At 40.4% G+C, this 27888-nt stretch overlaps 3 protein-coding genes across 3 annotated transcripts; 1 reads left to right on the forward strand and 2 right to left on the reverse strand.

The window, feature by feature from the left end:
* Window positions 1–96: 96 nt before the first annotated feature.
* Window positions 97–2166, reverse strand: rps9 (ribosomal protein S9). Its single transcript, XM_034553451.1, has 5 exons — window positions 2084–2166; window positions 1367–1479; window positions 1144–1266; window positions 776–962; window positions 97–345 (listed from the first exon to the last, which is right to left on the reverse strand). The coding sequence occupies exons 2-5, from the start codon at window positions 1461–1463 to the stop codon at window positions 168–170; spliced, it is 585 nt and encodes a 194-aa protein (XP_034409342.1). The 5' UTR covers window positions 1464–1479; window positions 2084–2166; the 3' UTR covers window positions 97–167.
* A 780-nt stretch (window positions 2167–2946) lies between these two features.
* Window positions 2947–16035, forward strand: rbfox1l (RNA binding fox-1 homolog 1, like). The gene is made up of 12 exons (XM_034553441.1): window positions 2947–3033; window positions 8051–8287; window positions 11192–11371; window positions 11499–11552; window positions 11635–11727; window positions 11819–11888; window positions 11983–12042; window positions 12127–12262; window positions 12353–12392; window positions 12477–12544; window positions 14008–14089; window positions 14193–16035. The coding sequence occupies exons 1-12, from the start codon at window positions 2947–2949 to the stop codon at window positions 14235–14237; spliced, it is 1152 nt and encodes a 383-aa protein (XP_034409332.1). The 3' UTR covers window positions 14238–16035.
* Window positions 16036–16157: 122 nt separating this feature from the next.
* leng8 (leukocyte receptor cluster (LRC) member 8) lies at window positions 16158–26672 on the reverse strand. Its single transcript, XM_034553401.1, has 15 exons — window positions 26183–26672; window positions 25424–25559; window positions 24772–24942; window positions 24556–24633; window positions 23486–23903; window positions 22954–23125; window positions 22703–22873; window positions 22214–22462; window positions 21970–22128; window positions 21539–21833; window positions 21089–21190; window positions 20900–20968; window positions 20690–20819; window positions 20393–20600; window positions 16158–20306 (listed from the first exon to the last, which is right to left on the reverse strand). Exons 1-15 carry the CDS (start codon window positions 26221–26223, stop codon window positions 20144–20146), a joined length of 2562 nt encoding a protein of 853 aa, XP_034409292.1. The 5' UTR covers window positions 26224–26672; the 3' UTR covers window positions 16158–20143.
* Window positions 26673–27888: the final 1216 nt, after the last annotated feature.

Raw genomic sequence — 27888 nt, forward strand, 5'->3', positions numbered from 1 at the left:
ATAAAGTGAACTAAGTTATATACACACACACACACTAGTATTGACTTCATTAGAGCCACTATTCTGAGAGAAAAATGCAACAAGTCATTTTCTGGTAAGACCAAATATTTTTATTGAAAATGTGACAGAACAGGTAGCATCAGAACACTTCCTGGACGACATCCTTCTTAGTCCTCCTCTTCATCGTCAGCACCTCCAGCTCCAGCCTGGCCCTTCTTGGCGTTCTTTCTCTTGACGCGGCCTGGGCGTCCACCACCGTATGGAGACCTCAGGGAGAAGTCAATGTGCTTCTGGCTGTCCAGGCGAACCACGAAGGAGGGGATGTTGACCACCTGCTTGCGCACACTGCAAAGACAGAGAATGATACTTAGAAGAAAAAAAACTTTAAAATGTTATGAACAATTGTATTAATGTAGATGGGCTGATTCCTTAAACAGAAAATGCTAAAAAGAGTCTTCAGTATTTAAGTAAATCATACAAGTTTTAGGGAATACTAAAATTGCGCGAAGTGCAATCCTCCATGCCTTACCTGACAGCCACAACACAACCGTAGCACAGTCCTAGCCCTTGGTGGCAGGATTAGCTCTGGGTAATGTTTACTGACAAGGTATACGGTTTTGATACCGAATTGACCTTGAAGAAAGTTTTAACTGTTCTCAGCAGAGAGCGTTACAAGTTGATGGGCCTCTGATGAAAGAGGAAGCATTGAGTCTGATGAGTCCTTCATAAGACTTGTGACCCCTGGATATGTGACGCTTGTTCCCTTGGAACTCACCGAATGTGCCTCTGGCGGATAAGGACACGAGCATGGTGGATGCTTTTAGCAAGTCCAAGCTTGAAGACCTGCGTTTGCAGCCTCCTCTCCATGAAATCTTCAACTTTCAGACCCAGGATGTAATCCAGCTTCATCTTACCCTCGTCCAGTACACCAATCCTCACCAGACGCCTGAGCAAAGCATTACCTGTAAAACCACACAAGTGATTTAACAAACATACAGGTGCATGAGGCAAATTGATTAAAGTGGCATTATTGGGCTCATTCACGAGGAATTCTTGACACCATAAGAAAGTCTGAAGATATATTTGTTTAATCATAGACCAATACAACACTGAAAGCTGGGTTTTAATTGATTTTTTGCATACCTTCAAACAGACGCTTGGGATCCTTCTCATCAAGAGTGAGCAGCTCTCTGGCAGCTTTGCGAATCTTTGCCAGGGTGAACTTGACCCTCCACACCTCACGCTTGTTCCTCAGACCATACTCGCCTTGAAGAGACAATAAAAAGAGTCAACATCGAGCGATGTCTAGGATAAAACCACATGTGGTCATTTTAAGTTAACTGGTGCTTATGCAATCACGGCTTACCAATGAGTTTCAACTCCTGGTCGAGACGGGACTTCTCGAAGGGACGACGGGGGGTGACATATGTCTTGCGACAAACCCAACTCCTGGCAACGGGCATGGCGGCTTTACGGTGCCTGCAATGGATTAAAAAAAAACCTAGGTTAGGTTAAAAATCTAAAGGCAACTCCTCGACCTAAATTAGACACACTATGGCTAGTGAGATTCAATCTAAAGTTGAGTAAAAAGTAATGTTACAAGCTTTAAGTTGATATTAAAGAATACATTGCATACTGCTTAATAAGGGAGGCAGCGGTCTGATATTAATGAATATATGGCATTATGCTGAAGGGAGGTAGCGGTCTGTTCCAAACGGGTCATAAGATCAATCAAATGTAATTATACCGCAACTAAACATGTTTGCTTGTTGAGCGGGAGATACTAGTATGGGGAAAATACAACACTGCTACAGTAGACCGGTTTCAATAAATATAAGATTAGATACGAGTTATAAACCAGCCATACGACGAGGCCGCATCTGCACCACGTTGACTCGTTAGCTTAGCTGAACTAGCGCTCCACTTCAACAAGCGATTACAAAATGATACGCTGCTTTAATTAACTACAAGTACCAATACAACTACGCTTCCTTAGTTTGCTAGTGCCTATGCAAGTCTATACACCAGACAGATCCAAATGTTGTGCTAGTGCCGTGAAGAGGCACGAGGCCGCAGTCTTTACCTGTGACGCTCAGGGAAGCGGAGTAAAGAGACTGCTAAAGAATTTCCCCTTCAATTTATAGGGCGGTAGCACGTGCTTCATATCCCACAATGCACCTCTGCGCCAGAACGGAAGTGGACATGTTGGACTCATCGCACTCTGTTGGTCAAACAGGAAAACACAGCTGAACTCTGACGGCTTGTCTTTAGTTTCAAATAAGTGTGCGTGCTCATGCTCGCGTCCTCGCCTGCAGATACGTGTGTCATTAGTAATATTCAGGAAGTCTCAGAGGCTTACATTCACATTTTAACATATTTTTGGCCGGTGAAGCATGTAACTATAGGGACACGTTACACTAGGAGTCAAATGAACTGCTTTATAGCATATTCAGGTTTACTCATACACTGTTGAATACGCTGTTGTAAGTGTGTAACATGTGGTGTGAAATCTTGCATGACACCATGTTTAAGAGTGAGGGTCGTAAGGTGGTAAACACGGAGAGAAGGACATGGGGGACTATTTATATAACTGAAATGGGACCCTCGGCATGTGTTTCTGTCTGTCAGGCTGCATGATCAACTGATGGTCACACAGGCTCACTTGCTTTCTCTTTCATTGCTCCGTATCCTGTCTAATCTGGACAGGACATCGGTTGTTTTGTGGACTTTCTTTGTGTTTTCTTTTTTGACTCATTGAGGTTAAATAGAGTGTTAACCTTCTTTCCCTCTTGGATCTTGTTTTCTCTTGTTGGTTTTTTTTTCTTATTTTTTCCCAGCCTGACCGCCTGCTCTCCTGCATAATAACACTTCATTTCCCCCACTCTACTTCTCCTTTTCCTCCCATCTTCCACCTTTCCCTGCCTCCTTGTGCGTGGTTTTTGGGCCATGCTCTCCTCACCCACTGTGATTCTCCAGCCTTATGGACTCCCCATCTACCCACAGGCCACTACATGCTACCCCAACATAGTTCAGGTAAAACTCTCCTTCAATTACTTTCACATAAATGTTTGTCTTCACAACCCTGCATCGTCAAATTTCCCGTTGGTTGAGACTTTAAAAGGTGACTATGGATTCAGAGTTTGGAAATAAGACATTGAATCACTATTTCTTGTCACCAAAAGTTGGGAAAACAAAGATAATTAATTTTACTATCACAGAATGTCTTAAAAAGAATTTAAGACATTTGAAAATGTTCACATCTAAGAAGCTGAAACAAATGAATATTTTTGCTTAAGAAATAACTGAAACAATTTGAATTGAGAAAAAGGATATTATCCTTTTCTGGTCTGTTAATCAACTAGTACTTTAAGTTCTATATATAGTTTTTTTTACTGTAATTCCCCAGAAGAAACCAAAGGGACCTTTATTTCCTTCAGTTAATGAGCAAGTCATGTTTATTTATAGCATCTTTTATGGAACAAGATCACAAAGTGCTTCAAAAATAAAGATAGGCAGTCTTATATTACATCTAATTTAGTTTGGAGTTGTATTACTTGACAGTGACTAAATATTAGCTGAGAGATTAGACACTTGGGCTGAACTCATTAATTGCAAATATCTTGTTTATTTAATGGTAAGGACACATAAGGGTCTTTAGTCCACAAGTGTGTGTGTGTGTGTGTGTGTGTGTGTGTGTGTAAGTGTGTGTGTGTGTAAGTGTCCCTGACATACCATTAATGCCACAATGCATCTGCTATCTCTCTACCTTGTCTCTGTGCTTCACACCAGCTGTATTTTTAGCCCTCTCCTGAGCAGATAAACACAGGAGGAGAGTCTGCCACCTTTCTTGTTTTCTGCACTCAACTCTACTTCTAATAGGTGTGAAACTTTCCTGTTGTGCATTTAAGTGCATTGTGAGTTGTTGCTGTTCAAGCATAATATTCACATATTCACAATTGTTTTCTTCTTAGAACAGTTTTGATGGGTACTTTGAGAAAAGAGAGGTCTTGTTTGGAAGTGACTGTAACGAAAGGATAGTTTCGAGGCCTTAGGGATGAAAATGTACTGCTTGAAAATGTTATATTTCAAATATAAATGAGTTATAGACTTCTATAGAAACGTTTGCATGATTGAATCGAAAAATCTGTTCGAAGAGTGTAAGTTTAAAATCCAGTCATTGACTTTCGTCACATTTCTTTTCCTTCTGTCTCTCCACCTTCTTTCTTTTCATCTGATAAAAGCCCAACAATATATTTTAGAATATCATTAAAGGAACCTACAATATTTCAAGAATGAATCGGTGGTTTAATTGATATTTAGTTTCTAACTCAATAAGCTTCATGTTCACTAACATTTGTAACTTAGCCGGCACTAAAAGGCCACATCTGCACTTTAGTGTCGTCTGTGTGTAAATCCTGTGGCAGCTGTCCCAGCAGGCACCTGGCTCAGAGCCATTGACCTCTGTCCACAGAATGACAGCTGAGCAGGGAGACGAGAGAAAGAAGGAACAAATGGTAATAAAAAAAATCCTGCAAGGAGGAAAAGGGGGGACACAGTGTCTGCTGACACTGTGATAGAATCCGACAGAGTGGCTGGTGGTTACAGTCTGTGGGAACACAAAGACTGGTCGTGATATCTCAAAGATTGTGTTATCTTGACTCAGATGTCTTCTTTAATCAGTGAGGAGGGTCGAGGCAGTCAGACATTGGTTGTTTCTTGCGATGAATCCGACACAATACAGACACGGGTTAGTGTTGACATGTTTTGAAACATGTTCCAGATCGATACTGTAAATCACACAACCTGGAGAATCACACATTATACTGTACTTTCCAGAATTAGAAAAGATTACAACAACAAATGTGATAGCGGGGTTGGCTTTTAAAATGTGTCCATTTTAATAAAATGACATCCCATTAGGGCTTCTGAACTTACCAAACTTTTCTAGCTCATCTTTTATTTGCCATAACCCACTTAGTCATTATATACACATTACACAATATTTTGTGTCGGCACCAACTCTCTTCAACACTAGAATATATTTATTCTTCGTATCGCCCAATTCCCAGAACATCTTTTAGCCACACGAGGATCACAGCTCAAGAGGTGGCGATGTCACTTGACTTAAATATCTCAACCCGTATTGGATGGATTTTGTTTCTGTGAAATGTCTCAACAACCATTGTCGCCATGACATCTACACACATTAATGTCACCCTCGAGATGAATTGTAGTAACTTTGTTGGTCCCCTGACTTTGCCTCTCGTGCCTTACGACCAAAACACCTGCAAATCTAATGCCATCCCATAGTCCTCAGCTGTTCTTTGTTTTTAGTGTTCATTAGCAAACGTGAACACAGATGAGAACATGATAAACGTTAAACCTGCTTAACATCAGCATTTTAACATTTTCATTGTGAGAATGTTAGCATGTTGGCGTTAGCATTTAGCTCAAAGCACAGCTGTGAGTGACAGCCTCACACAGCCGCTGGCGAATCTGTAGCCTCTTAGTCTTCTTTATAATGAAAGAGAACCGATACTCTACAAACAGACTGAGTGAGAAACGAAGGAGTTCAGTAATGTGTTCAGTTTAATCTCTGGTAAACTCACTGTAAATATTCTGTTGGATTGTAAAAGCTGGTTTTCATAACAGAAAACATTAAAGAGGTCTTGATGGACTGTAATGCAGCCAGCTAGAAACTGTAGTGTTTGAAGTTTGAAAACTAGTTTGATCATTGTTCAACCATTCTTCCTCCAATTCCTTCTTTATTGCACTGTATCTTCATATCTTTTATTTGTCACGCCTCTTGAGCACACCAGTAGATACAGAGACATATGAGAGTTCATGAAATGAGAGCGGAGATAGTTTTTAATTCAAATACATCCTTAATTCATCTACATCCTGAAGCTGGCTGAGAAACCTTTGGCATTTTTCTTGTATGTCAACACGTGGATATAAGTTATGTTTGGATGCAGAGATTCAAATACTTTTATAAATCTGTAATGAGATGAATGTATTAATACTGCAATAGAAAAATAAAATAAAAATATTAGGGGAAAAGTTTGACCTTTAAGGAAATATGTGGACAAGAGGAAGATTGAGCTCACTTTCATGTCGGTCCATTGATTATGACGCTGCAGCCAGAATCCAGTTAGCTTAGTTTAGCAGAAAGACCGGAAACAGCCCGGCTCTTTCCATAGACGGAACAAAATCCACCTGCCAGCATATTTAAAGCTCACTAATAGACATATATCTTGTCATAATCCTTAAAAGAAAATGGCAAGCCAGGCTAACTGTTTCCCTCTGTCGTTATGCTAAGCTAAGGTAACCAGCAAGCTGCTGGCTGTGGCTTTGTGTTATTGTATTTTGTGACAAGATTTCACCAGCTGGTGTTTTATGAGGTATTTCATGTTGTTGGTAAAATCTTGAGCTGTAGTAACTAGTACTGCACTAACCATATCTTTTGATATGATATGATGTGATTATCTGAGTCATTCTATTACTCTTTACGGCCACAAAAGCATGGTTTGTAATTCTTAATATTTATGAAATGTGAATTATTACTTTGAAATGAACAAAATATCTTTTTCCAGTAGAGTTGTAGTTGGGGGATATATTTTATTTCAAAAATAATGTGATTGAAAGAGTAATAAAACCATGTTGGCATCTCAAACGTGGTATTCTTAGAGTCAACCTTTACCATGATTTACTGACTTGCAACTGTAGAAGCATTTACTTTCATAAATACTTCATCGTGGGGGAAGAGCTCTATCTGCAGTGTGTGTGTGTGTGTGTGTGTGTGGGGGTGTGTGTGTGTTTAAATTGAAGTGTGGGTGGGGGGTGATTGACAGTTACAGATGACCACAGCTGGTGTGGCGTCCTGGTCCCTTATGCTCTGGAGATCATTTGATGTGATTGGTGGATAAGCAGCACTTATGGTGCAGTAGGCGGGTGGTCAGCTGCATTAAAAGATGCAGCAGTTGTTGGAAAATGCATCAGAGATCGAGAAATGCAGTAACGGGGTAAGACAAAGCTTTTAGCTCCTAACTTTGATCATTCATTTGTATCAACGCTGTATAAGATGTTTCTGGGAGCGGTTTGCATTTACATTTCTCAGCTCAACTCTTTCTGTTTCTGACTGGAAGGAGTTAACATTTAGTTTTACAGTGTGATTTGACTGAAATCTGGCTTTAGTGACCAGATATTAAGATGAGTCACATTGTTTTAAGGTTCTTTTGTCTAAAACAAAAAATACTTGGCATTTTGCCCGACAAACACAACCACATGGTTAATTATTTATTAAAATTGTTGCCACCAATTAGTTTGAAATAACTCATTAATCAACACATCTTTTCTGTATCAATAACAATAGAGAATAAATAATTTACTGAAGGTTCTCACAATGCAGAATGGGTATTTTCAGAATAATGTAATGTAATTATTGATTTATTACTAATGATACATTAATGTGTACATCACTTTCATTTTGCAGCTGGTAAGGGTGAGGCTAATTGTATTTAATTTATATAATTCTGTGTTGCTGAATTTTCCTCCAGGGATCAATAAAGATAGATAAATATAATAAAGATGTATTCGTTATTATATTTTTTATTGTTATTATAAATCGTAACCTAAATTCGGAAATAAATGCTGCGGATTAAAAAGTTTAATGAAGGAAGAAGTAGAAAGAGAAGTAGCGTAAAATGGAAATACTCAAGTAACTGAAAAATGTACTGAGTACTTGAGTAAATGTTTGTTTCCACCACTGGCAGTTAGTGGTCTTTTTAATTTTAGTATTTGATCAAGAAGTTACCGTCTTTTTTGTCTGAAACAAGCAGGAAGACGTTCAGAGGTTGGTATTTTCCTTCTGCCATTCTCACCGTGGGGAGATTTGTATTTATCTGATGTTTGTTTACATTTACATTCAAGCTAAGTACAATTCATTATTGTGAAAGCAAAAGAACAGTATCAACGTGGTGGTTAGTTTGTTTACACCTCTGACATCTGATACCCTGTGAGGCTCACTCTTGCCTCCCTCTCTCCTCCTCAGGGAGGCCCCTCTCAGGAGGCCGGCCTCAGCGGCGGTGACCCCGCTCTGTCTCAGGTCTACGCACCCCCGCCCTCCTACCCACCCCCTGGTCAAGGTCCACCAACATCTGCGGGCAGACTGCCACCTCTTGATTTTACCTCTGCCCACCACAGTTCAGAGTACCCCGAACATCCCCAACTGAGAATATACCAGGGCCCTCAGCTCGACGGGGCGGACACTCTGATATCCAGTAACACGGTGAGAACAATTTGTGAGTGGAAGCTCATCAATTCACGTCCCAATGAAATGTGATCTACACGAAGTGTCACATGAAATGCTGCTGCTTAAGGTAGAACATCCACAAGTCCTATCAGGGGAACATGGCCAGAGTTTCCTTCTATATTTAGAGACCCACTGCCACTGTTGTGTCCATGTACGGGAGTGTCGCTCACACGGCAGCTGAGTGGGGATTTGTTGGTGAAAATAAATCCCCACTTTTCGGTCTCCCCCGTGTCTTATTTAGCAGGCAATAAAACAGATCACCTTTCAAGATTATGGTCGTGACATTCCGTGAGGATATTGAAAGTTAAGTTTGGCGAGGATGTACGCGACACAAGTGTTACTTTAGGGAAAGGAAATAGAAAAAAAGAATTGGAAAAGAATTTATATTTTAAAACGTTTAAAAAATCAAAAAACACAATTTGTCACAATGCAAAAAACATCTTCTCAACATGCCATTATATCTGTAATTATGTGTCTTGCTTTCATCATTTAAGTAACACCATCTGCCAGTCCAGTAAAATTCATTAAAAAAAAAATTAATTCAACTGTTTCCATTAAAAATCTACTTATTCAAAATATCTGCTAAAATCACATACGATTTTGGGCCGCACAATTTTGGTCCCCAGATAAATATCTCAACAACAACCCCTGACATTCAGACATTCATGGTTTCCAGGTTTGATTTTGAGTAAAATATTTTGACATTTGTCATGAAATTTGCGACTGATATTCAGGGTCCCCAGAGAATAAAGACTTTGTTAATCTTGTGACTTTTCTTCTATCGCCATCATCAGCTCAAATATCCGTTAATACATTTAAAACAAAACCTTCATGTGAGCCTCAGATGTGCTTCATGTTTAGTGCAAATGTTGTCATGCTAACACAATTCATTGTATTGCTAGCATGCCGACATGCTGAACATGGTTAACATTATACTTGATACTTGCTTATACTTGATCATCAGCATTTTAGCTCAGACTAGAAAATCCTTTGAAAAATATGATTTCATTTGGAAACAGGTTGAAATATTAGTTTGGCTGATTTTTCACTTTCATGAAGACAAAACGTTTTTTAGGGCTCCATTTAGATATAAATGAGTAATACTTATTATGTGGCAGCATGCATTAATACAATCTGAACACATCCACAATGATAAGTTCAGAGTTGTTTAGTCTGAAAGTTACTGGCAGGGCGGCTCTGTGTCCTGCTGCAACACATCTCTCTTCCTCCTCTCATAAATGGTGTTTTGTGGCCCCATCTATATATTTTATTACTAGAGCCTCTGACATACTCGGGTCCGTGCTGATTTTCGGGGGGAAAGTTGAGACGTCGCCATGGAGGGAGGGGGTCAAAGGGGGAGGCTGACCAGATGACCCCCTTTCCCCCTCTGAAATATCGCTCAGGTCCAGAAACACCATTCTGCATCGTGACATGACACCACCCACCTGAACCCTCTCTCCCTGTCTCCCCCTGTCTGTGGTGTGTGTATGTGGGTGGGTGTGTGGGTGGGTGGATGGATGTGGTAGTCTGCAGTAGTCAGCCATGGCAAGCCAGTGTAATCCAGTGGCCTGTATGCGTTTGTGTGTGTACAACGCTCCTGTGTGTGAATGTGTCTCTCTACCTTTTTCTGTCTATCACCAACTTATTAATTATGCCCCTTGACAAATGACCTTTAACCCTTGGCAGAAAAGCAGCACCGTGACCCCAGACTGACCCTTGTGGAACGTACAGTTTTATCTCTCCCCCCCCCACCCCCACCCCACCCGTCACCCTCTTCCTCTCAAGCTGTCTGCGCACCTTCTTTGCCTTGTTTTCTTTGGTTTAATGTTATCCTTCCTGCTGCACTGAGGCCTTTTCTACTATCTGCCTCTTGGTACTAGAATGCTAATACTCAAGTCCTCATTCTGCATAAAGGACTGCAATATCAATACTCTTCCAGTCATTTTTCTTTGCTTTTTAATGTTTATTTTTCTTTCCAATGCACTCCGCTCCTTCTCTGGCTTTCACTGCTGAAGCTTACTGTATTTTTTTTCCTTAATTATTTCACTTTCCCTTTCTTGTTTGGATTGAAAACATACATTTAACAAGTATCTTCTGCAGTGGTTGATGATGCTGGTTGATCAACACATACACATGCACACACTAGCATCGTGGTGCATTGTGGGATAATGAGTGTTTTGGTTTTGGCACATTAGTAATTGGATTTTTTCTGCATGAGGCAATTTTAATGAGTTAGATATTACCATATGTATAATATACATTTTTACAACTGCTTAGATAATATGACGACTAAGTTACAGTCTTTCTTGCTTTTCAGGGGAGCTTAAACTTTATCTAACTCTCTTTGCCACAGCTTGAGTGAACATACGCAGTGTCAGATATTAAATCTTTATTGATATTGTACAGTGCATTAGTCTTTATACTGTCCGACAGGCATGTATTCAAAGACGCCTCACTAAAATGGAGCCCTTTCCTGCCTCCTCACATTTGCCTGAGAAGGATCACTGGTTGCTGAATGCTCTTTGACCTTTGGTTTGAATCACTTCATGAAAATGATCTTTGCCTAATGCCATGTGATGCTTATGCGACTTAATAAAAAAAGAACAAATATTTTCTGAAAGATGTTGACGGATTTGTTCCTTGAATTGACTTTATTTAATTTCCTTTTTCCCCCTTTTTTTCTTTGCTTTTCTACTGATGCCCTCTCCCCGTTTGTTCTTCTCATCTACTCTCATCTCATTCATACTCTTTCTTTTTCCATCTTTTGTTTTCCATCTTTCTGTTTTTGTTTGTTCTTCCACGTCCTCTTCCTTCCCGTCCTTTCTTCATCTATCCCTGTGCTCGTTTTCTCTCCTCCTATTTTCATACTCTCACTGTCAGGAGGACGTTTTGGCTCCTTTGACCTCTGACCCCCAGTCTCTGAGCGTGTCTGTGTCATCAGGGGGCGGAGCAGGAAGTGGAAGTGATGAGGAAGGTTCTAGTAAGGCCCAACCGAAACGCCTCCATGTCTCCAACATCCCGTTTCGCTTCCGAGACCCGGACCTCCGCCAGATGTTTGGGGTAGGAATTTCTCAATATCATACTGTGTCATAATGCATTGATACACATTTTGTATACATAACATAAATAGATGTATTAGTATCTGTTCTATTATATTCACATAATATACATATTCTCACATTTTCAGCAATTTGGGAAGATCCTCGATGTAGAAATAATCTTCAATGAGAGGGGTTCCAAGGTGAGCCCGACAGAATCATAAGATCTGAAACTTAATTTTTAATGAACAAAAACAGAATCTAAACAAACAAGATGTCTTGCAGGGCTTTGGATTTGTCACTTTTGAGAGCGCGAGTGAGGCTGACCGAGCAAGAGAAAAGCTGAATGGGACGATTGTGGAGGGGAGGAAGATTGAGGTGAGTGAGAATTCCCTATTTAGGTTCCCACATTAATATTCTGCATACTTATCTTTAACCATTGCCTTTGTTCCGTTCTCTGTCTCCCCAGGTTAATAATGCCACTGCAAGAGTCGTTACCAAAAAGCCCCAGACACCTCTAGTGAATGGTGAAATTGCAAGTAAGACACCTGAATAATTTTTGCACATATTACTTTGTGTGCTGAAGGTTTGTGTGTGTGTCGCCCGTGAAACTTATTCTCATTTTCTGTGCAGGTTCTGGATGGAAGATCAACCCCGTCATGGGGGCGATGTATGCGCCTGAACTCTACACAGGTAACTTCTTCTTCACAAGACTGATATGTTACACCAGTATTGTTACTATTCCCATTTTTTTCGACTGTTCATTTTTTTCTTTAGTTGCCAGTTTCCCGTATCCCGTAGCAACTCCCACCTTGGCCTACCGGGGCTCTGCGCTGCGCGGCCGAGGCCGAGCCGTCTACAACACGATTCGCTCTGCTGCGGCCGCGCCTGCTGCTGTGCCCGCCTACCCCCAGTAAGACCCTGTGTCCAGCACCAGCACCTGGTGTACATTCACTTCCCTCACTGCTTTACATCTAAATATTGTTTTCATCACTTTTACCAGGATGGTGTATCAGGATGGACTGTATGGACCAGAAGTTTTTGTAAGTAGCTGTGCTCATTTCCTCCTTCAAGTCATTTTAAAGTGCTGTAGCTCTGTTCATGTTATTTTATTTCTTTGTGTGCAGGGTGGCTATCCTGCAGCTTATAGAGTGGCTCAATCAGCATCTGCTGCCACCGCAACCTACAGTGACGGGTAGGCAGATAATCACCACTCACAGTACCATTACAAATCAGCCTTTACTGCTGGTGGGACAACTTCAGAGGCTGGGAAGTCTTTTCTACATAGTGGGATTTATTGTATAGATCCAGACCGAGTGCAAGTTTATTTTTTAACTGGATGCAGTGTTTTGAAAAATCAAATATCAGTATGAATGTGGAAGTCTGCCTCAAACAGCCAATCTGAAATTTGACTTTTGAGGCAGAATACAGGCTACTCTATGGATCCTTGAAACAATGACATTAATGAATTGTTTATTTTACAGGGACAATGCACATAATCAACAGTAAAACTGTAAGTGAGCCAGAGTTAGCCAGAGAGGCTAATTTTCATCTGCTGTCCCAGGACAGATTTTTCGAAGGCAGCTAGAAATTACAACATTTCTAATAACATAATGCAACTAAGATTCATCGATAGACAGACAGTGACGTATGGACAAAAACACTTCACATAGAAGCAAAAGAAAAGTGCACCTACAGTATGAGTACATATATATATATATATATATATATATATATATATATATATATATATATATATATATATATATATATATATATCACTGAGGCACATAACATACATCAACATTGAACAAGACAAATGCACATATACACCAAACAAGCAGGAAGGACAGAGGATACAAGGCATCAAGTCATTCCTTAAATGATCAAAGTTAAGAGTAAAAAAGATAACTGAATACATGAATAAACTATATGGGCCCTTGGAGAGCGCACACCTCCACCAGGGCCGTTTCCACAAGGGAAGAATTGTTTAACTGCCCCGTTATTCGGATCAGCTCTAAAATGGTCGACTGTGGCTCAGTGGTAGAGCAGGGTCGTCCTTCAATCAGAGGACCGGTGGTTCGATCCATGTCGATGTGTCCTTGAGCAAGACACTTAACCCCAAATTGCTCCCGCATGCTGTGCCGGCGGTGTGTGAATGTCAGTCAGAGTCCTCGAGTCGGGCCAGAAAAACATGACCTCACACACTTCTTTAGTTCCCCTTTATCAGTAAAGTAACAGTAACTAAGGCAATAAAGGTAATGCACTTGTTTTGTGTCTAGATACTCAAGGCATACATACACCTTAACTCATATGGTTAAAAAAAACTGATACCAACTGGAATGACATCAACTTTTCACACTGAACAGCTTTTTCCTTTATAGCTGAACAACATGTTGAGTATCTTTCAATCTACGCACACACTACACGTCAGGTTTTGTTCAGACTAGTTCAGATTTTTTTAATGTCTTTCCCTTTGACCAAGCTAAATGAAATCAAAGTGGAGAAGGCCATTATGAAGGACTAACTAGTCAAAATAATAACAACTAACAGCTAACTTGATAAATAAAGACAGTAAGGCAGGAGGCTGCTTCAGCCTTTCTAGGATCCAAGCTGTGGCACATGGCATTCACATCTGCTCCTGATGTCTTTGACCAGATACGGACGTATTTACACGGCAGCTGCGGATCCCTATCACCACTCGGTTGGACCAACGGCGACATATGGAGTTGGTACAATGGTGAGTTGAGTCCAAACACACGCCTCCTCTGTTGAGAGCTCTTGTTACATGTGCGGCTAACAGCGGACCCCGGTCACACCTGGCACCCTGCTTCTGTCAACAGGCCAGCTTGTACAGAGGAGGATACAACCGCTTCACCCCGTACTGAAGCACCCGCCGCAGGAGACGGGAAGACGGCTCTTTTGAACTCTGATATCGGTTGATTCACTGACACCGATTGGGAGATCATTGGAAATGATTTTAGTTCCTGGCTTCATCACAACCTCTCCTTGAGAGACTAAACAGACTGAAGTTGTAAATAGTCCCATTGTCCATTCTACTGGCGAATACTCAGCACCTGAAAGAGGATGCGATGTATGTAATATATATAGACAGTTTCTGAAAACTTTTACAGGATTATTGTTTTTCTGAATTTCAAGAGCACTGACTTATTTTTGATGACGATTATTTACAAAAAAAATCAGTTCAAGTGTGTGTGTGTGGGGGGGGGGATGTGTGTATGTGTGTGTGTGTATGTGTGTGTGTGTGTGTGTGTGTGTGTGTGTGTGTGTGTGTGTGTGTGAGAGCATATGAGTGAGGTTACACATCAATATTGATCCGTTGGCAGATCAACCGAGACACAGCTGGTGTCGGTATCACGAACAGCAGAACTAATGTTTGTCTGGATGTAGTTGGAATAACATTTTCTTTTTTGCATTTCTAACAGTCTACCTCTCAAACATATTTCACTTTTAATACAGCTGTCTTTATTATATCTTGTATCTGTGCTTGTGAACTTTGATTCTGCAGAAGTATTTAAATGTTTGCGGTTCTCGTCTGAATGCTGCAGATGTAACTGCTCACTGTTGGAGCTCAAGTGTCCTCTTGTTGCCTTCTTTCACTCTTTACTTTCATCTTCTTTTCCTGTGATATTCTCTGTCTTTCCTCACTCAGAGCAGGTGAGTGACTTGTATTGATTATTTCTTCTCCTCTTTGTTTCTGTTGCAGTCTTTTTCTGCTGTTTTTCATGGTTACCTCTAAATAAAACTGTATTCTCTCTTTTCCTCTTCTGTCCATTATTTATTCATAACATTTTCCAATCTTTTTTTCTTCATCCTTGTATTTGGGTTGTTTTGTTTCTATGCTGCTCTGATGCCAAAGATGCCTTGACTTGTGATTGATTGGAATGTCAATGTTAAAGTAACTGATAATTGAATGGATCATTTCCATCAGGCCTTACACAGAAACCGAAGCAGCCTCTTCCCTCTTTTCTATTTCTGCTTATGTTTACCTTGTTTCCTGCTTCTCTAATTTCAATTCTTAATTTCACTCCACCGCCTTCTTTTTCCCACCAGTCTATACCCAAATTCATTCTTTTATTTCGTAGTGGTAGCTGATTATATGTCTACTTGATATATGTTTTAACCTTATTTCTTCTTTTTAACTGTCGTCTTTGCCTTTGGCTTTATCGCTTGCATGATTCATAATTCTTCTCTCCTCATTTCCTCTTCTGTTCTTGCATACTACATAAGTCTGGCTTTATTCTCTTATTATATCTGCTTTTTTCTCTTTGCTTGTTAGTGCTTTGTTCTCTGTCTTCTGCATTTATTTATATAGCTAGTTTTGCTGCTCTGCTTTTGCATTGTTCTATTTCTCTCAATAGTTTATCTTTCTTTCTTTTTAATGGATTCTCTATCTAGATGGCCAGTTAGCTAAAAGCATTTCAACAAATTTTGTACATCAAGAAAAAAAGAAATCATAATTGTATTGTATTTGGCGGCATGTAGTCAGGCTTTCATGGATTGTTTATGCAGAAACGTCTTCCTTTGATGTCGTCTCATACCTCAATAAAAATGTCAATAACTGTAAACATGAACAAAAAAACACCAGTGTCAAGTAACCAAACTCATCTTATTTTTAGTCTTTCAGTCACAAGTGCCTCACTCGATATTTATGACATTTCACAATAAAACATTAGAACTAAACTACTGTTCTTTTCTTTTGTTGCACTTTTGTTTAATCCATTCAGCAAAATCTGTGAATGAAATCTGCCGGAATGCATCGTGTGGTATAAAAACAATAACCCTGATGCCCTTTGAACTTGAAGTTTATTAGATTATTTTCAAAAATATATATATATATATATATACACAATATTTACAAAATGGCAGATTATCAGGTCAGATCTGTAGATAGGGAGGAGGCATTGCAGATAAACTCTTCAGCTTCAGTTGTTAGTGAGCCACAACAAACTACTCAAGCATTTCAGACGTCCTATAATACTTACTAGTGACTAATTGCACACGGCAAACAGCCACGAACACACTCAACATAAAGGAAAAGAGAACAAATACTGGTTAGAGATTCATAAAGCGCAGGAGAGGACAGCATGCAGGGAGGGTAAACAAGAGACAGTGAGAACAGAGAAATTCAAATGATAGGAAATGAACACAGCAGAGGTGAGGGGGGGAGGGGACATGGGGAGTTGGACCAGTAAAGTATCAAGGAAGGAGTTACAAAGACTGATGGGAGGTATACAGTCACATGGGAGCAAAAAATACTGAAAATATGACTCGGGCATCAGAGAGGAAAAACCAAACATCCAAAATGAGTATTGTGTATTGTTAGTTGTCTGGGGTGAAATTTCTAGTAAAAAAAACGAAACAAAAAAAACAACGCGAACATCCTGGGCTGCATCAATGCTGAAAACCTGAGACCTCAGATGTGCACACTTTAACCATGTGTATACACATCTTTAAATGATGCAAACCAAAGGCAACAAACAACCATAGAGCTCATTCACATGAGAAGAAACCAAAAGGTCATTTCTTAGCATGGGAGCACGCACCAGCACGTGTCAAATAAGAAACTTTGGCTAAAGACGACTGTATACTAAAGATGTATTTTAAATTATACTAAATGTCGGTGAGGTTTGAGGATAACAACATATTCTGTATGTCCAGACACATTTTTTTAGATGAGGGATTACGCAAATATAGGGTATATTAGGTCAAATATAGGGTCTACTGCAATTCTAACAAACTCAAGCTGTTCTGTCCGCCAAAATATTAATAAATACGACGAGAAAAAAAAAAAAAACACTTAAAATGTATAAATGCATCTGAACAAACAGAAAATGGCAATACAAGACTATCAACCCTCAAACATTGAATCCAAAACACAGAAAAACATTTCAATTATTTGGGTTAGCAGCAAATTAAGTTAGCAACAACATCAATATTTTCATTGAATAAGGCTCCCATGTATTTCATCAGCTGTGAGGCTTCAACTCGAGTGGGTCAAACCAAGACTTGATTGCTCACAATTCACTCTCTCCGGCTGGCGTCTGGAGGTGGTTCTTCGCCCACTTATCATCACTCCATGTGCTCCTTGTGCTCCTGCAGAGCAGCAGAGCTACGAGCTGAAGAATGAGGTCTGGTGACGTGTGAGAGAAAGGTTTTGGGACTGAGGGGGGAGGAGGAGGAGCAAAGAGGACAGGGGATCAGGTAAATGAAGGGGAAAGAAAGAAAACATGTTGAGATCGTTGTCATTACAAAATGTTTGTGAAATAAGTCAACAATGGAACAGTTTTACCAACAGATTAACAGTATTTTGTCAATCTGACTTAAACCTATCACTTTGTGGAAGGCGTTAAAATTACGTGTTTGGAAATGGTGCTTCCATTTGTCAGAGTAAATATATCAACTTTGCAAGTGACAATCTGCCAACACTTTTTGTCTGAAGGGACATTACATAACCATATTTGTTATATCACTGGAAATTGAGCATAATATCCCACCACACTCCGATTTAGGAGCTTATGTAAATATTTCCAGGCTGTAGTAGAAACGAGCAGTTATGAACTCCACCACGACATCCACTCTGAAGACATGGCACAAACCCTCATCCACACCCATCTGCATTGAAGTTTACTTTTTACATAAATGGTTTAAAGAGTTTTGCAAAACCCAGAAAGAAAAAAAACACACTTACCCGTGTGTCAACAAAAAAAACCTGCCTTATGCACTAATTGAAAGGAAATCACAGCAGTATCATACAATATTTACAAGTAAACATGCACTCACATTTATGTTAAGCTCAATTACACCAGTCTTAAATAACTCAATATTTCTAATTAGTAGTAATTAATACTGTTTATATATTTTTTTTAACTCAAATTACAAGGAATGATATCAACTTGTTTTCAATTTCAGCACAAACATCATAAATGACCCAAATTAGAGATTATGGTGGAAAGCAGAAAAAAATTGTGTCAGTGTGAAAAGGTTTGTTTTATATTTTCGAGCCGTAATAATTACCAATTCAAGTATTGCCATAAATATTTGACCAATCACCTAAAATAGTGTGCACCACTACCAATCGTATTTTAAGTCCTGAAAAGCACAAATCCTTCGAAGATAAATTGCCAAAACCTCTTCAGAAACGACGAACTCTGTTTTGCACTTAATCGCTTTAGAACATTCTATAACTGAGAAACGGACATAAAAGAACTAGTCTTCACTCAACATTGACCTCCCTGTTTATTACAGTACTGTCTAAATCAATATAAAATACTTATGACATTGAGACAGCACAAGTACATGTGCAGTACATTTCCACATCTTATTGATGCCATTTTTAGCATATTTTTTTATTTATTTCTACTTAATTCACCTGTATAATATCAACCTGTAGATTTACATAAAAACCTGCTTTGCAGCTCACTAATTATTTTACTAGCCAATACTGCTGTCCAAAAACACAAGACGTAAACATCAACTGGAGACGTGAGGCAGCGTCTCTGTTCATCCACCTCCTTCCAGAGAAGTCCCTTTCGCTTACCAGCCAGATGGAGCATACAAACCACTCATTGGTATTCCTTCTTGCAGCAGCCGGTTTCCCACCGACGCGCCAACACTCAGACTTCACCGTGAGCTGTATTTAAAGATGGCAGCTTAGCTGACACTGTTTCTTTGGATAAACAGCTGATGAAGTTAAGACGGCCAACACAGATTATAGATGAGCTTCATCCCTGAGCCGTGTTGATCGGGTCTGCTGGATTCCAGGTGCTGCCAGGACGTGTGCCAGAGGACGATGAAGCGGATTCCTTCTCTGACCGCTTTGATTTTGGAGATGGAGCTCAGCTTCGACGGTACGGAGGGGTGAGGCGATCTTGATGAAGAACACTTCCCTATATCCTTTCATACAAAAAGTCAATGCTCATCTGATTTGAGACTTTCCCCAAAAAATGGCCAACCATTTAATGACTGACCAGCAAATGGATACCACTTCTTTAAATCCGGAACCAGACCTAAGACTTCAGTCCATTGCTCCATTACACCGGCCATTTGATTTCGGACAAGGAAGTGGATGCACAGCTAACTGTAGATACCTTGAGGAAACCAGGTGCAGGATAGGATATACAAACCACCACCTCTTCTTCTTCTTTTAGGCAAACTGCAGGCATCTTCTCACCATGTTGTCTCACAGTCTCTAATAGGAATATGTAGTTGACCTGAAGGCTTGTTGACAAACAGGAGAGCTGGATAAATTACTTGAACAGCGGTTTGTATTTCCCTTTTGATTGACAAGGCTTGAATCTTCAGGTCTTGGAGCTGTTGACTTGAGGAAGGAAAAAACATAACAGAAAACTGTTAGCTTTGACATCTGATGGTGGTTACGGAACAGGAACCATGAGGGTGCCTCCCTGATCTGGTTCTGTGACTTCTGAGCCTCTAAATGCGGAAACATGTTAATCCCAAATCTAAACTGTTCACTCAATTTTCTGGCCTTATCAATGTCGTGAGATAACTTGGGCAATAGGCTAACCTACAAAAGTTGAGTGACAGTGTGTGCAGACTTTAACAGCTCTTATCTAAGTGTCATCTGAAATCTGAAACTTGCAGCGGAGTATTCTTCCTATCTTCTCGTATCTTTCTATATGGGTCTTCTACAGTTGTTAGTTTTCCAACTACCCTATCTGAATAGGCAGAGGTGTCTGAAGTGCAGTACATTGAATAGGTATCCATGATGATCCCTTAGCGTCTCCTTTCATGGTGCTAACCCCCCACCCCCTCAGGAAGCAGCCAAAGCGGCTGTGCTGGCTTTGCAGTCTATCTTATGGGGGTCACAAGGGTAGAAGGTGACACCTAGCCCAGTAAGAAAGGCCATACAGGAGTCTAAACAAGAGAAGCCCAGATTGGACTGCACATAATCCACCGGCAAGTCTGGCCTGAACCTGCAGAAGAAACAGAAAAACAGAAATCTCATAAGTTATATGGACCTACAATGAGGACCTAAATGTGAAAATATAACTTTACTTACGTTTTGACTATGGCTTGAAGTGCAACCATTCTTTCCCTCTCTACAAACTTGTCAATTAGGTATGAAGCCATACGTGGGGCTTCCTTGTACAGCTTAAAGAAACGGCGATAGTTTCCTAATGCCCACGCAGCACGGAGCGCAAGAGCATGAGCCACACACACATCTGCCCTCAGAGCAGGGGTCAAGTAAACCAACTCAGTGGTCAGATCTGGAAGGGAAGATAAATGGTTTTAAAAGTTTAAATATGAAGGAAAAGGCAGAGAGGGTGAGAATGAAAAGAAAACAACGTCAGCATACCTCCAGAGTTTTTAGTAAAGATGTAATATATCAATCTATATGCTGTAAACTCTCCAATGTTTTCTGAGGGATTGTCCTTATACAGGGCCTTCAGCTGGGTCTGGCACTGGTTGAACTCGGCATGGTCTCCCTGAAGACAAACATTCAGTTAGTATTAAAACAGGTTATGACTGTCAGCTACTCCAACACTTATAAGGAAAACAGATTCACCTTTTCCAGAGCAATGCGTGCGTGACACTCGTACACTTCCACTGTGAACTCAGTACGAACTCCTTGGACCTGGATGACAGGAAATAAGAAAATAAAACAAATTCAAGAAAAAACAAACCCAAACAGAAGTTAACATTGTAAACAGACTAAAACAGAGCGACAAATAAAACATTTAGAAACATTACTAACTGTGAGATCCTGTCGTATGGACTTCATCTGTTCACAGGCATAGGTGTAGTCCTGGTGGGTTTTCCAGTGAACTTTCACAGTCGGCAGAGATTTTCTCAGGACCTTGGGGGAAAAACAAGTTTAGAAAAAGATCAATGTCATCCATTTATTTTCCCTTGTTGCAATTTGTGTGGTAATAAGTATGCTCAAAAAATGAAAAAATTAAACTTTAACAAGCTGCTGATCTCAAAAAACCTAAAAATCAATTTAGGACTATATAACTGTGGTTACGCACCACAGTTATATAGTCCTAAGATGATGGTGAGCCTACATTTTAAGTTATTGTAATACTGTGTGGAAGGAGGACGGAGCAAAGTAAGTTTTTCATTGTACGGAGTAACTGTCTGTCAACTGTGGATATGACAATAAAATATCTTGAATTAGAGAGGCTGACAAAAGAATACAACTTACATGCACCGGGCGCACAGTGGAGGGGTCTGGGGCACAGGTGAGCCTCAGATAGGACTTGGTGATGTCCTGACATGTTCCCACAATGGGACAGTCCTCCCAGCTGAGGCCCTCCTGTGTCCCATCAGGCAAGTCTAGGGAATTGATGGAGAGAACCAGGGGCTCTGAACGAAGCTGCTTGTGGAAACGAGCTGCTCTGCTCTGCTTCTTGGCTTCTCTGTTGGGGTCATGGAAATCCAGACCAGCATTGCCACCTTTCCTCTTCTTTCCACCAGCTGCATTGGAATCGTCCATGTTTCTGGGAGAACAAGTTAAAGGTCATTCACAATATATCCCCATGTCAGAGCAAAAAGTAGTATGCCTTCTTCAAGTACAGTGATCAATGAAAATAGCAGTGTCCTGATGTGAAATGTATGTAACAATTATTCATGTACCTCCTTCCTCTGTTTGCTTTTCCTCCTCTTCCCCGTCCTCTCTCCCCACGGCCTCTATCCCGGTCATTACCACGACCACGTGCACCTCTCTGACTTCGACGTGACAGCTGTGGTCGGAGGTCACTGGAGATGCTGCTGTCTGACTGTGAGCCAGAATCACTGATAGCATAAAGACATAAGACATTTAAAAAAGGAAAGACAAAGGACGCCTACACTCAAAGAAGACAGGGAAATGGTGTCTTACCTGCGTTTGTGCCTTTGGTTGCTGCGGTCCCTATGTCGGCCGTGGGATGGGGATGGGGAGCGGGAGGAGGAGCGGGAGGAACTAGAAGATGGACTCCTCTGAGAAAATATATTCCTGTAGTGGCCCAATCTGTGTCCACCACCCCTGCCTCTTGAAGACGCAGCTACTGGACTTCCACCATGGCTCAGTGAGCCATCTGATGTCCTCTGGGCATGAAGAGTTTCCCAACGAGACTGCTTGACCTTTAGTCTGGAAAATAATAATAAATAAGACCCAAATCACAATTCGCAACTATTCAGATCAAAGAAATGCTTCAAGAAAGTTTGTTGCAGTATAACTGAGTGAAAACAAATTAAACTAAACTGAAACCACATCCAAATATTGAAGATGTAAATGTTTGATCTGCAATGCTCATTAAAGAAATGTCAAAGCTTAGATAAAAACATAATACATACAACAGACAAAACACTTATCCACTACTAAACTCACTCTGGCAATGGCTCCCGAGTCCAATCAATAGTGTAAGCAGAGCCATCCTTCAGCCGGTCCTGCAGAACTTCCTTCAGCACCTTCTCTGTACGATCTTTGTCTTCCTCTGTCTCACAGGCTGTAAAACAGCGCTGCACATATTCCTTCATGGCTTGGGGCCAGTCCTGGGGTCTGGAGAGAAAGCATTCCAAGTCAACATATCATTCACCGACTGTCTTTTTTTTAATCCATAGCGACAGACTAGTTCTCACCGTGTCTGAGCACCTCCGGGTGCAGAACTGGAGGAAGACGGGGAGGAGGGATCTGAATTCAACACTGAGGGCTGCTCGCCTGGTGGGAAAGTCTGATTGGACATTGGAGAACACTGAACCTGATAGGGCCTCTTGTGAATATTGAACTTTACTGAAGGTGACCCAGGGGCCTCTGTGAGAAAAAACAAAACATAAAAAGAATTAAGAAAATAATACCAACAGTGGTTCTTCTTTATTCCCAGCTTTCTATAACTGTAACTAAATAAGCACCATTAGGTTCGTAAGAGCCGTACAGTGAGATACAGAAGAATGGAACTTTACTTCTTTGTATAAACAATCTGCTTCAAAATGTAAGCCTAACATTGGTCACAGCCCACTCTCATACTAACGTCATCCTAATGGGACAAGCCTAATTGGTCAATAATCACACAGGGAGCTCTCTGATTGGTATAGACAACTGTTGCCAAGTAAAACACCTGTCTATTTGTACTTGTTATGCATGACTGCCATTTCACAAAAGCGCAAATCTTACGTTTCATGCGGTGCCACAGTTGCTGTCCTTGTTTTTGATTTTTGTTTTTGTTGGCCTCTCCTCTGCCAAGCCCTGGTACATACTGGCCTGGCTGCTGTGAGGTATTCTGAGAGGGCTGATAGGTATTCTGGGCCTGGAAGCCCTGTCCATAGTTGGGTCTTCCCTGGGAATGATTGTACACTTGCATTTGGTTGGGGTCACTGGGAGGGTATTGCATGGAGTTATTTGCATTGTAACCATTTTGTGATGGAGAAGAGGGGTACTGGGAGTTGGGTTGGGGAGGAATTGATGGGGGTTGGGGAGGAATGGGTTTCTCTGAGGAGGTTGGGCTCTGGGGTGGCTGGGGCGTAGCAGGGGGAGGTTGTGATTGAGACTGGTAGCCAGATGACTGGTCTTCCATTCCAGGCACCGGAGGAGGCTATAAAAAGGAGAGATGGAAGAAATAGCCATTTTAACAACTTTTAAAAAGGGATTTTTTTTCCCTTGACGGTGCATACATGTCTAGGAAATAAAGTTGAAATTCCTTAGAACAAACGTCGATTTTACCAAATGATTACACTAATACTGTCAAACTATTACAACATGTGTACATCCAAACAGGCTTTATATGGTTGCTGGTCATGTCCAGGCATTAGTTTGTCAGGTGCTCATCATTTTAAAAGGTCCAGTGTCAAAACCTTATGCATTAGGTCTGTTATTAGAGAACAGCGTGTATATTTGTCTTGACCCTGCACAGGATGTTTGATACAGCCTGTGATCTGACTACACGCACATGTGAAGAAGAAAAAAAGCTATAAGCTAAGTAAGTGACAAAGCAAACCAAACCTGTGCGAGTGAGCATCCATTTGTGTACCTATGACTAAGTGTTTTTATCTCCCCTCTCTCTCTATCCTATTGACGCCACGCCAGTATTTCAGTGCCTTAACTGTTACAGTAAGAATTGTGGCCAATTAGACACTGTTAAACGTTTACATAACAATCCTGTACCATGAATGTTGTGTACTATACACTCCTAGTTACTGTACATGTGATGTAACTAAGGGGTGCATGAATAACTGTTTGTTATGTACCTGTCCATTAGAGGTGGGAGTTCCCGGGTAAGGCCCTTGGGGTACACCATACTGATTTGATGGATATGCCGCTCCATACTGGAAATACAGATACAATTTATGTTGTCATTGTAGAATCTTGGTGTCCCAATCTCTCAGCATCAGATGTTATTTTGGGAATTACAGACGTACAACCCTTGCAGAGTTTTAAATCTCAAAATTAATATCTGTACTTACTGGACTGGGGTAGTAGTAATTATAGGGGTACGTATATCCAGGGTAATGTTGCTGGGTTTGTTGGTACCATGGATAGTACTGCTGTTGTTGTTGTGGTGGTTGCTGCTGCTGTGGTTGTTGTTGCTGCTGAATGGCAGCAGAGTCAGTCACTGCTGGCTGAAACTGACCAGCCTGAAATGAGACACGTGAGACAATGAGACACAAATAGACTTATTTCAATACAGAACAGTGAAAATCATACGGCAGGGACAGAAATGGCAATGCTACATGGATTTTATGAGGAAAGTATTTACAAACCCACACTTGAACAGATCATGTTTACAGGCATTTCCCCCAACTTACACATTTCAAAGGTGTATTACTTGTATGGCAATACAATTTCTACACAATTGTTGCAGAAGGAGTATTGTACATGTCAAATAAATAAAGATATAAGCAATCTGTCGACATCCACTGTTGCTATAACTGTTAATTATTGTAAAACACACAATACATTAATTGTAAAGTAGTGATGAGTAGGGTATCTTTTTATGAAGATTTGATACAATTTGTATTTGTATTTATAGATCTCAAGTTGTTATCAGATCACCGAACATGAATTAAAAAATGCTGTGTGTTAATAAAAGAGACACACAAAGAGATAAAAGCACACCTCTGCTGTGGCTGTCCGGTTAGCTTGTGCCGTCTTAGCAGAGCTCTGACTCTTGTTAATAGACGCAAGTGCTTGTCTTGCCTTCTCCCATTCTGGGTTTTCGTGAATCTGGCCATCTCCAGGAACCCCATAGGACCTGCAATCAACCAAAGAACAAAAGTATTATAAGTATGTATACACTTTAATTAGCCACGTGCACAAGCGTACACGTCTTACGGTAGAGTAACATCATTAATAACATATATTATTAGAAAACATTAAAATTATATAAAACAAATGTACAACATTAACGATGTATTCGGAAAGACTATAAGTGTCTAAATGTTTGCACGGCTTTCATAATGTTAGCACTACGTTGGAACCAACCTGACAGTTAGCAGTTTATCTAACGTTAGCTAACCGCTCACTGATCACCTGGTTGAGCAGCTCTCTGTGTTCACGTCACCGTCAGTGGCTTACGTCACCGTTAACGTCCAAACCACATAGTCGATAACAAAACACGACGTTAATACAAAAATAGTAACCGTAAGCAGCTCACAAGTTCGCTGTTAACGAAATCATCGGCCTGTGTCGCTCGGTACTCAGGTAGCTATCTAGCTAACTAAACTACGTGATGCTCGCACTTGTCAACACCCTCAACTGAGCTCATTATGGTCAACTAGCATACCACACTTTATGTTAACGTTTTAGTCAATATGCAGTAAATGTATTTAATTTCCTTCGTGTTGTGTGTCTTGTGCAGCTCGACGTGAGACCTACCAGTTGGTTGTCGGGGCCGCTTGTGTCGTGTTGGCCGCCATTTCGCCAGACGGTTAGGAGCTAACGGCTGTTCGCTAGCTAAGCTAGCTGGCTAACGTTGTTAGCTCTCCTGCTAAAGCCACAAAAAGGTAAACAAAATGGACTCTGACAAGAGAACCAACTGTTTAGGAGCGCAGTCAGCCGACTGCCACTGACGTCGAGCCAAACAAGGCAAACTTGAATACAACGTTATTTGGTTAAAGGCGCAGATTAACAAGTGAGGTGGACGTTTGCATTCCTTCCTTCTTCGTTATCGATAAAACTTCGTCTGGCTGCCGAGATACAAAATGGCAGATAAGTGAAACTGACCGAGTCAAGTGACGTCGTGGTTTACGCTGTTTAGTTGACCAGAGTCTATCCTCTCAGGCAAGGCTTACACCCTTGTTATCCCCACCTTCTTTACCGGCTTCACCAATCAGATGCCGGTATAATGGTTAGGCCAGAACACCAGAGCCTGTCAATCATAAGGAATGGGACCGGGTTGTAATGCCTGACAGGCTAAACACAGGAACAATTTTCTCAGCGGTTCTTAACTTTGTTCAAGTTGGTAGTGACCAGAAAAATAAATGATTACTCTGATAACAAATATATATATATATATATATATATATATATATATATATATATATATATATATATATATATATATATTATAACACATCAATTATCAGCACAACATATTTTATAACACATCAAATCAATTATCAGCATAACCCCAATTAATAGTATTAATATCAACATCATTAGTCCATGTGTTGCCAACATGACAACATCTGAGAAAAACATTATGCAATTTGATTGACCATAATTGGTTTGGCAGCTATATATAATTTTACCGAATCGACTAAACAATGTCTATTTGTTTACTTTGTGTTTTTCAATATTTATAGATCTTGTACATTCTCACTAGTTACGGTATATAGATCTATCCTCTTACCTTCCTGTAAAGCACATACAGCTGCAGGATGTGTGTGTGCGTGTGCGTGTGTGCGTGTGCGTGTGTGTGTGTGTGTGTGTGTGTGTGTGTGTGTGTGTGTGTGTGTGTGCGTGTGTGTGTGTGTTTTACAGAGAGGGGAGTCATATCCTGTCGGACAGTCTCTCCCACACGTCATCCCACAAATCATGCAAACCTTTTTAGAAGTCTCTATGGAGTACAAATTTAATGTTTTATCTGTTATATGGTTCAGAAATATTTTGCACAACAACAAACAAGAGGGCTCACGTTGTACTTTTTTATTTAAACTTTTTTATTTATATTTAGCCTTTAAAAACTGATAATAAATACCATGATGTTGACGATAACTCAATGCCTTCCTTTGGAATCTCAAACGATGACTAAATGTCTCGTTTTTGTGGGCATTAACCAACTTGATATCAGGATGCACTGCTTTCAAATAAATACAACAATGTATTTAATGTAACTCCCAGACCATTTATCACAATAAATGACATAATGTGGCTGCTGAATGAATAATTTGTCCACATTGTTGTCTTGTCTGCTACACCATCACACAATCATACAAATATGTTAAGCATGTGTGACAAGTTCTCACAAACAATGACTCACTACCCAGTACCATTGTTTGAATACCTGGTGTTTGGTTACTTCAGTTTCTTTAACCCATGAGAGGAAGCTGGACTCTTAAACAGCATCGCTAACCAATTCA

This window comes from Cyclopterus lumpus, chromosome 16, assembly GCF_009769545.1.
Source record: "Cyclopterus lumpus isolate fCycLum1 chromosome 16, fCycLum1.pri, whole genome shotgun sequence".
Lineage (NCBI taxonomy): Eukaryota > Metazoa > Chordata > Actinopteri > Perciformes > Cyclopteridae > Cyclopterus > Cyclopterus lumpus.

Bases quoted from the DNA above. Each gene is read 5' to 3' on its own strand.
- rps9 (XM_034553451.1), bottom strand. From the start codon at position 1,463: ATGCCCGTTGCCAGGAGTTGGGTTTGTCGCAAGACATATGTCACCCCC. The intron at 1,267-1,366 runs GTAAGCCGTGAT...TGTCTCTTCAAG, and splicing joins CCAGGAGTTGAAACTCATTG to GCGAGTATGGTCTGAGGAAC. The intron at 346-775 runs GTGAGTTCCAAG...CTGTCTTTGCAG, and splicing joins ATCCGCCAGAGGCACATTCG to TGTGCGCAAGCAGGTGGTCA.
- rbfox1l (XM_034553441.1), top strand. From the start codon at position 2,947: ATGCTCTCCTCACCCACTGTGATTCTCCAGCCTTATGGACTCCCCATC. The intron at 8,288-11,191 runs GTGAGAACAATT...TCTCACTGTCAG, and splicing joins CTCTGATATCCAGTAACACG to GAGGACGTTTTGGCTCCTTT. The intron at 11,372-11,498 runs GTAGGAATTTCT...TCACATTTTCAG, and splicing joins ACCTCCGCCAGATGTTTGGG to CAATTTGGGAAGATCCTCGA.
- leng8 (XM_034553401.1), bottom strand. From the start codon at position 26,223: ATGGCGGCCAACACGACACAAGCGGCCCCGACAACCAACTG. The intron at 22,874-22,953 runs GTGAGAACTAGT...CTTTCTCTCCAG, and splicing joins CCCGGAGGTGCTCAGACACG to ACCCCAGGACTGGCCCCAAG. The intron at 20,601-20,689 runs GTATGCTGACGT...CTTCCCTTCCAG, and splicing joins CTTTACTAAAAACTCTGGAG to ATCTGACCACTGAGTTGGTT.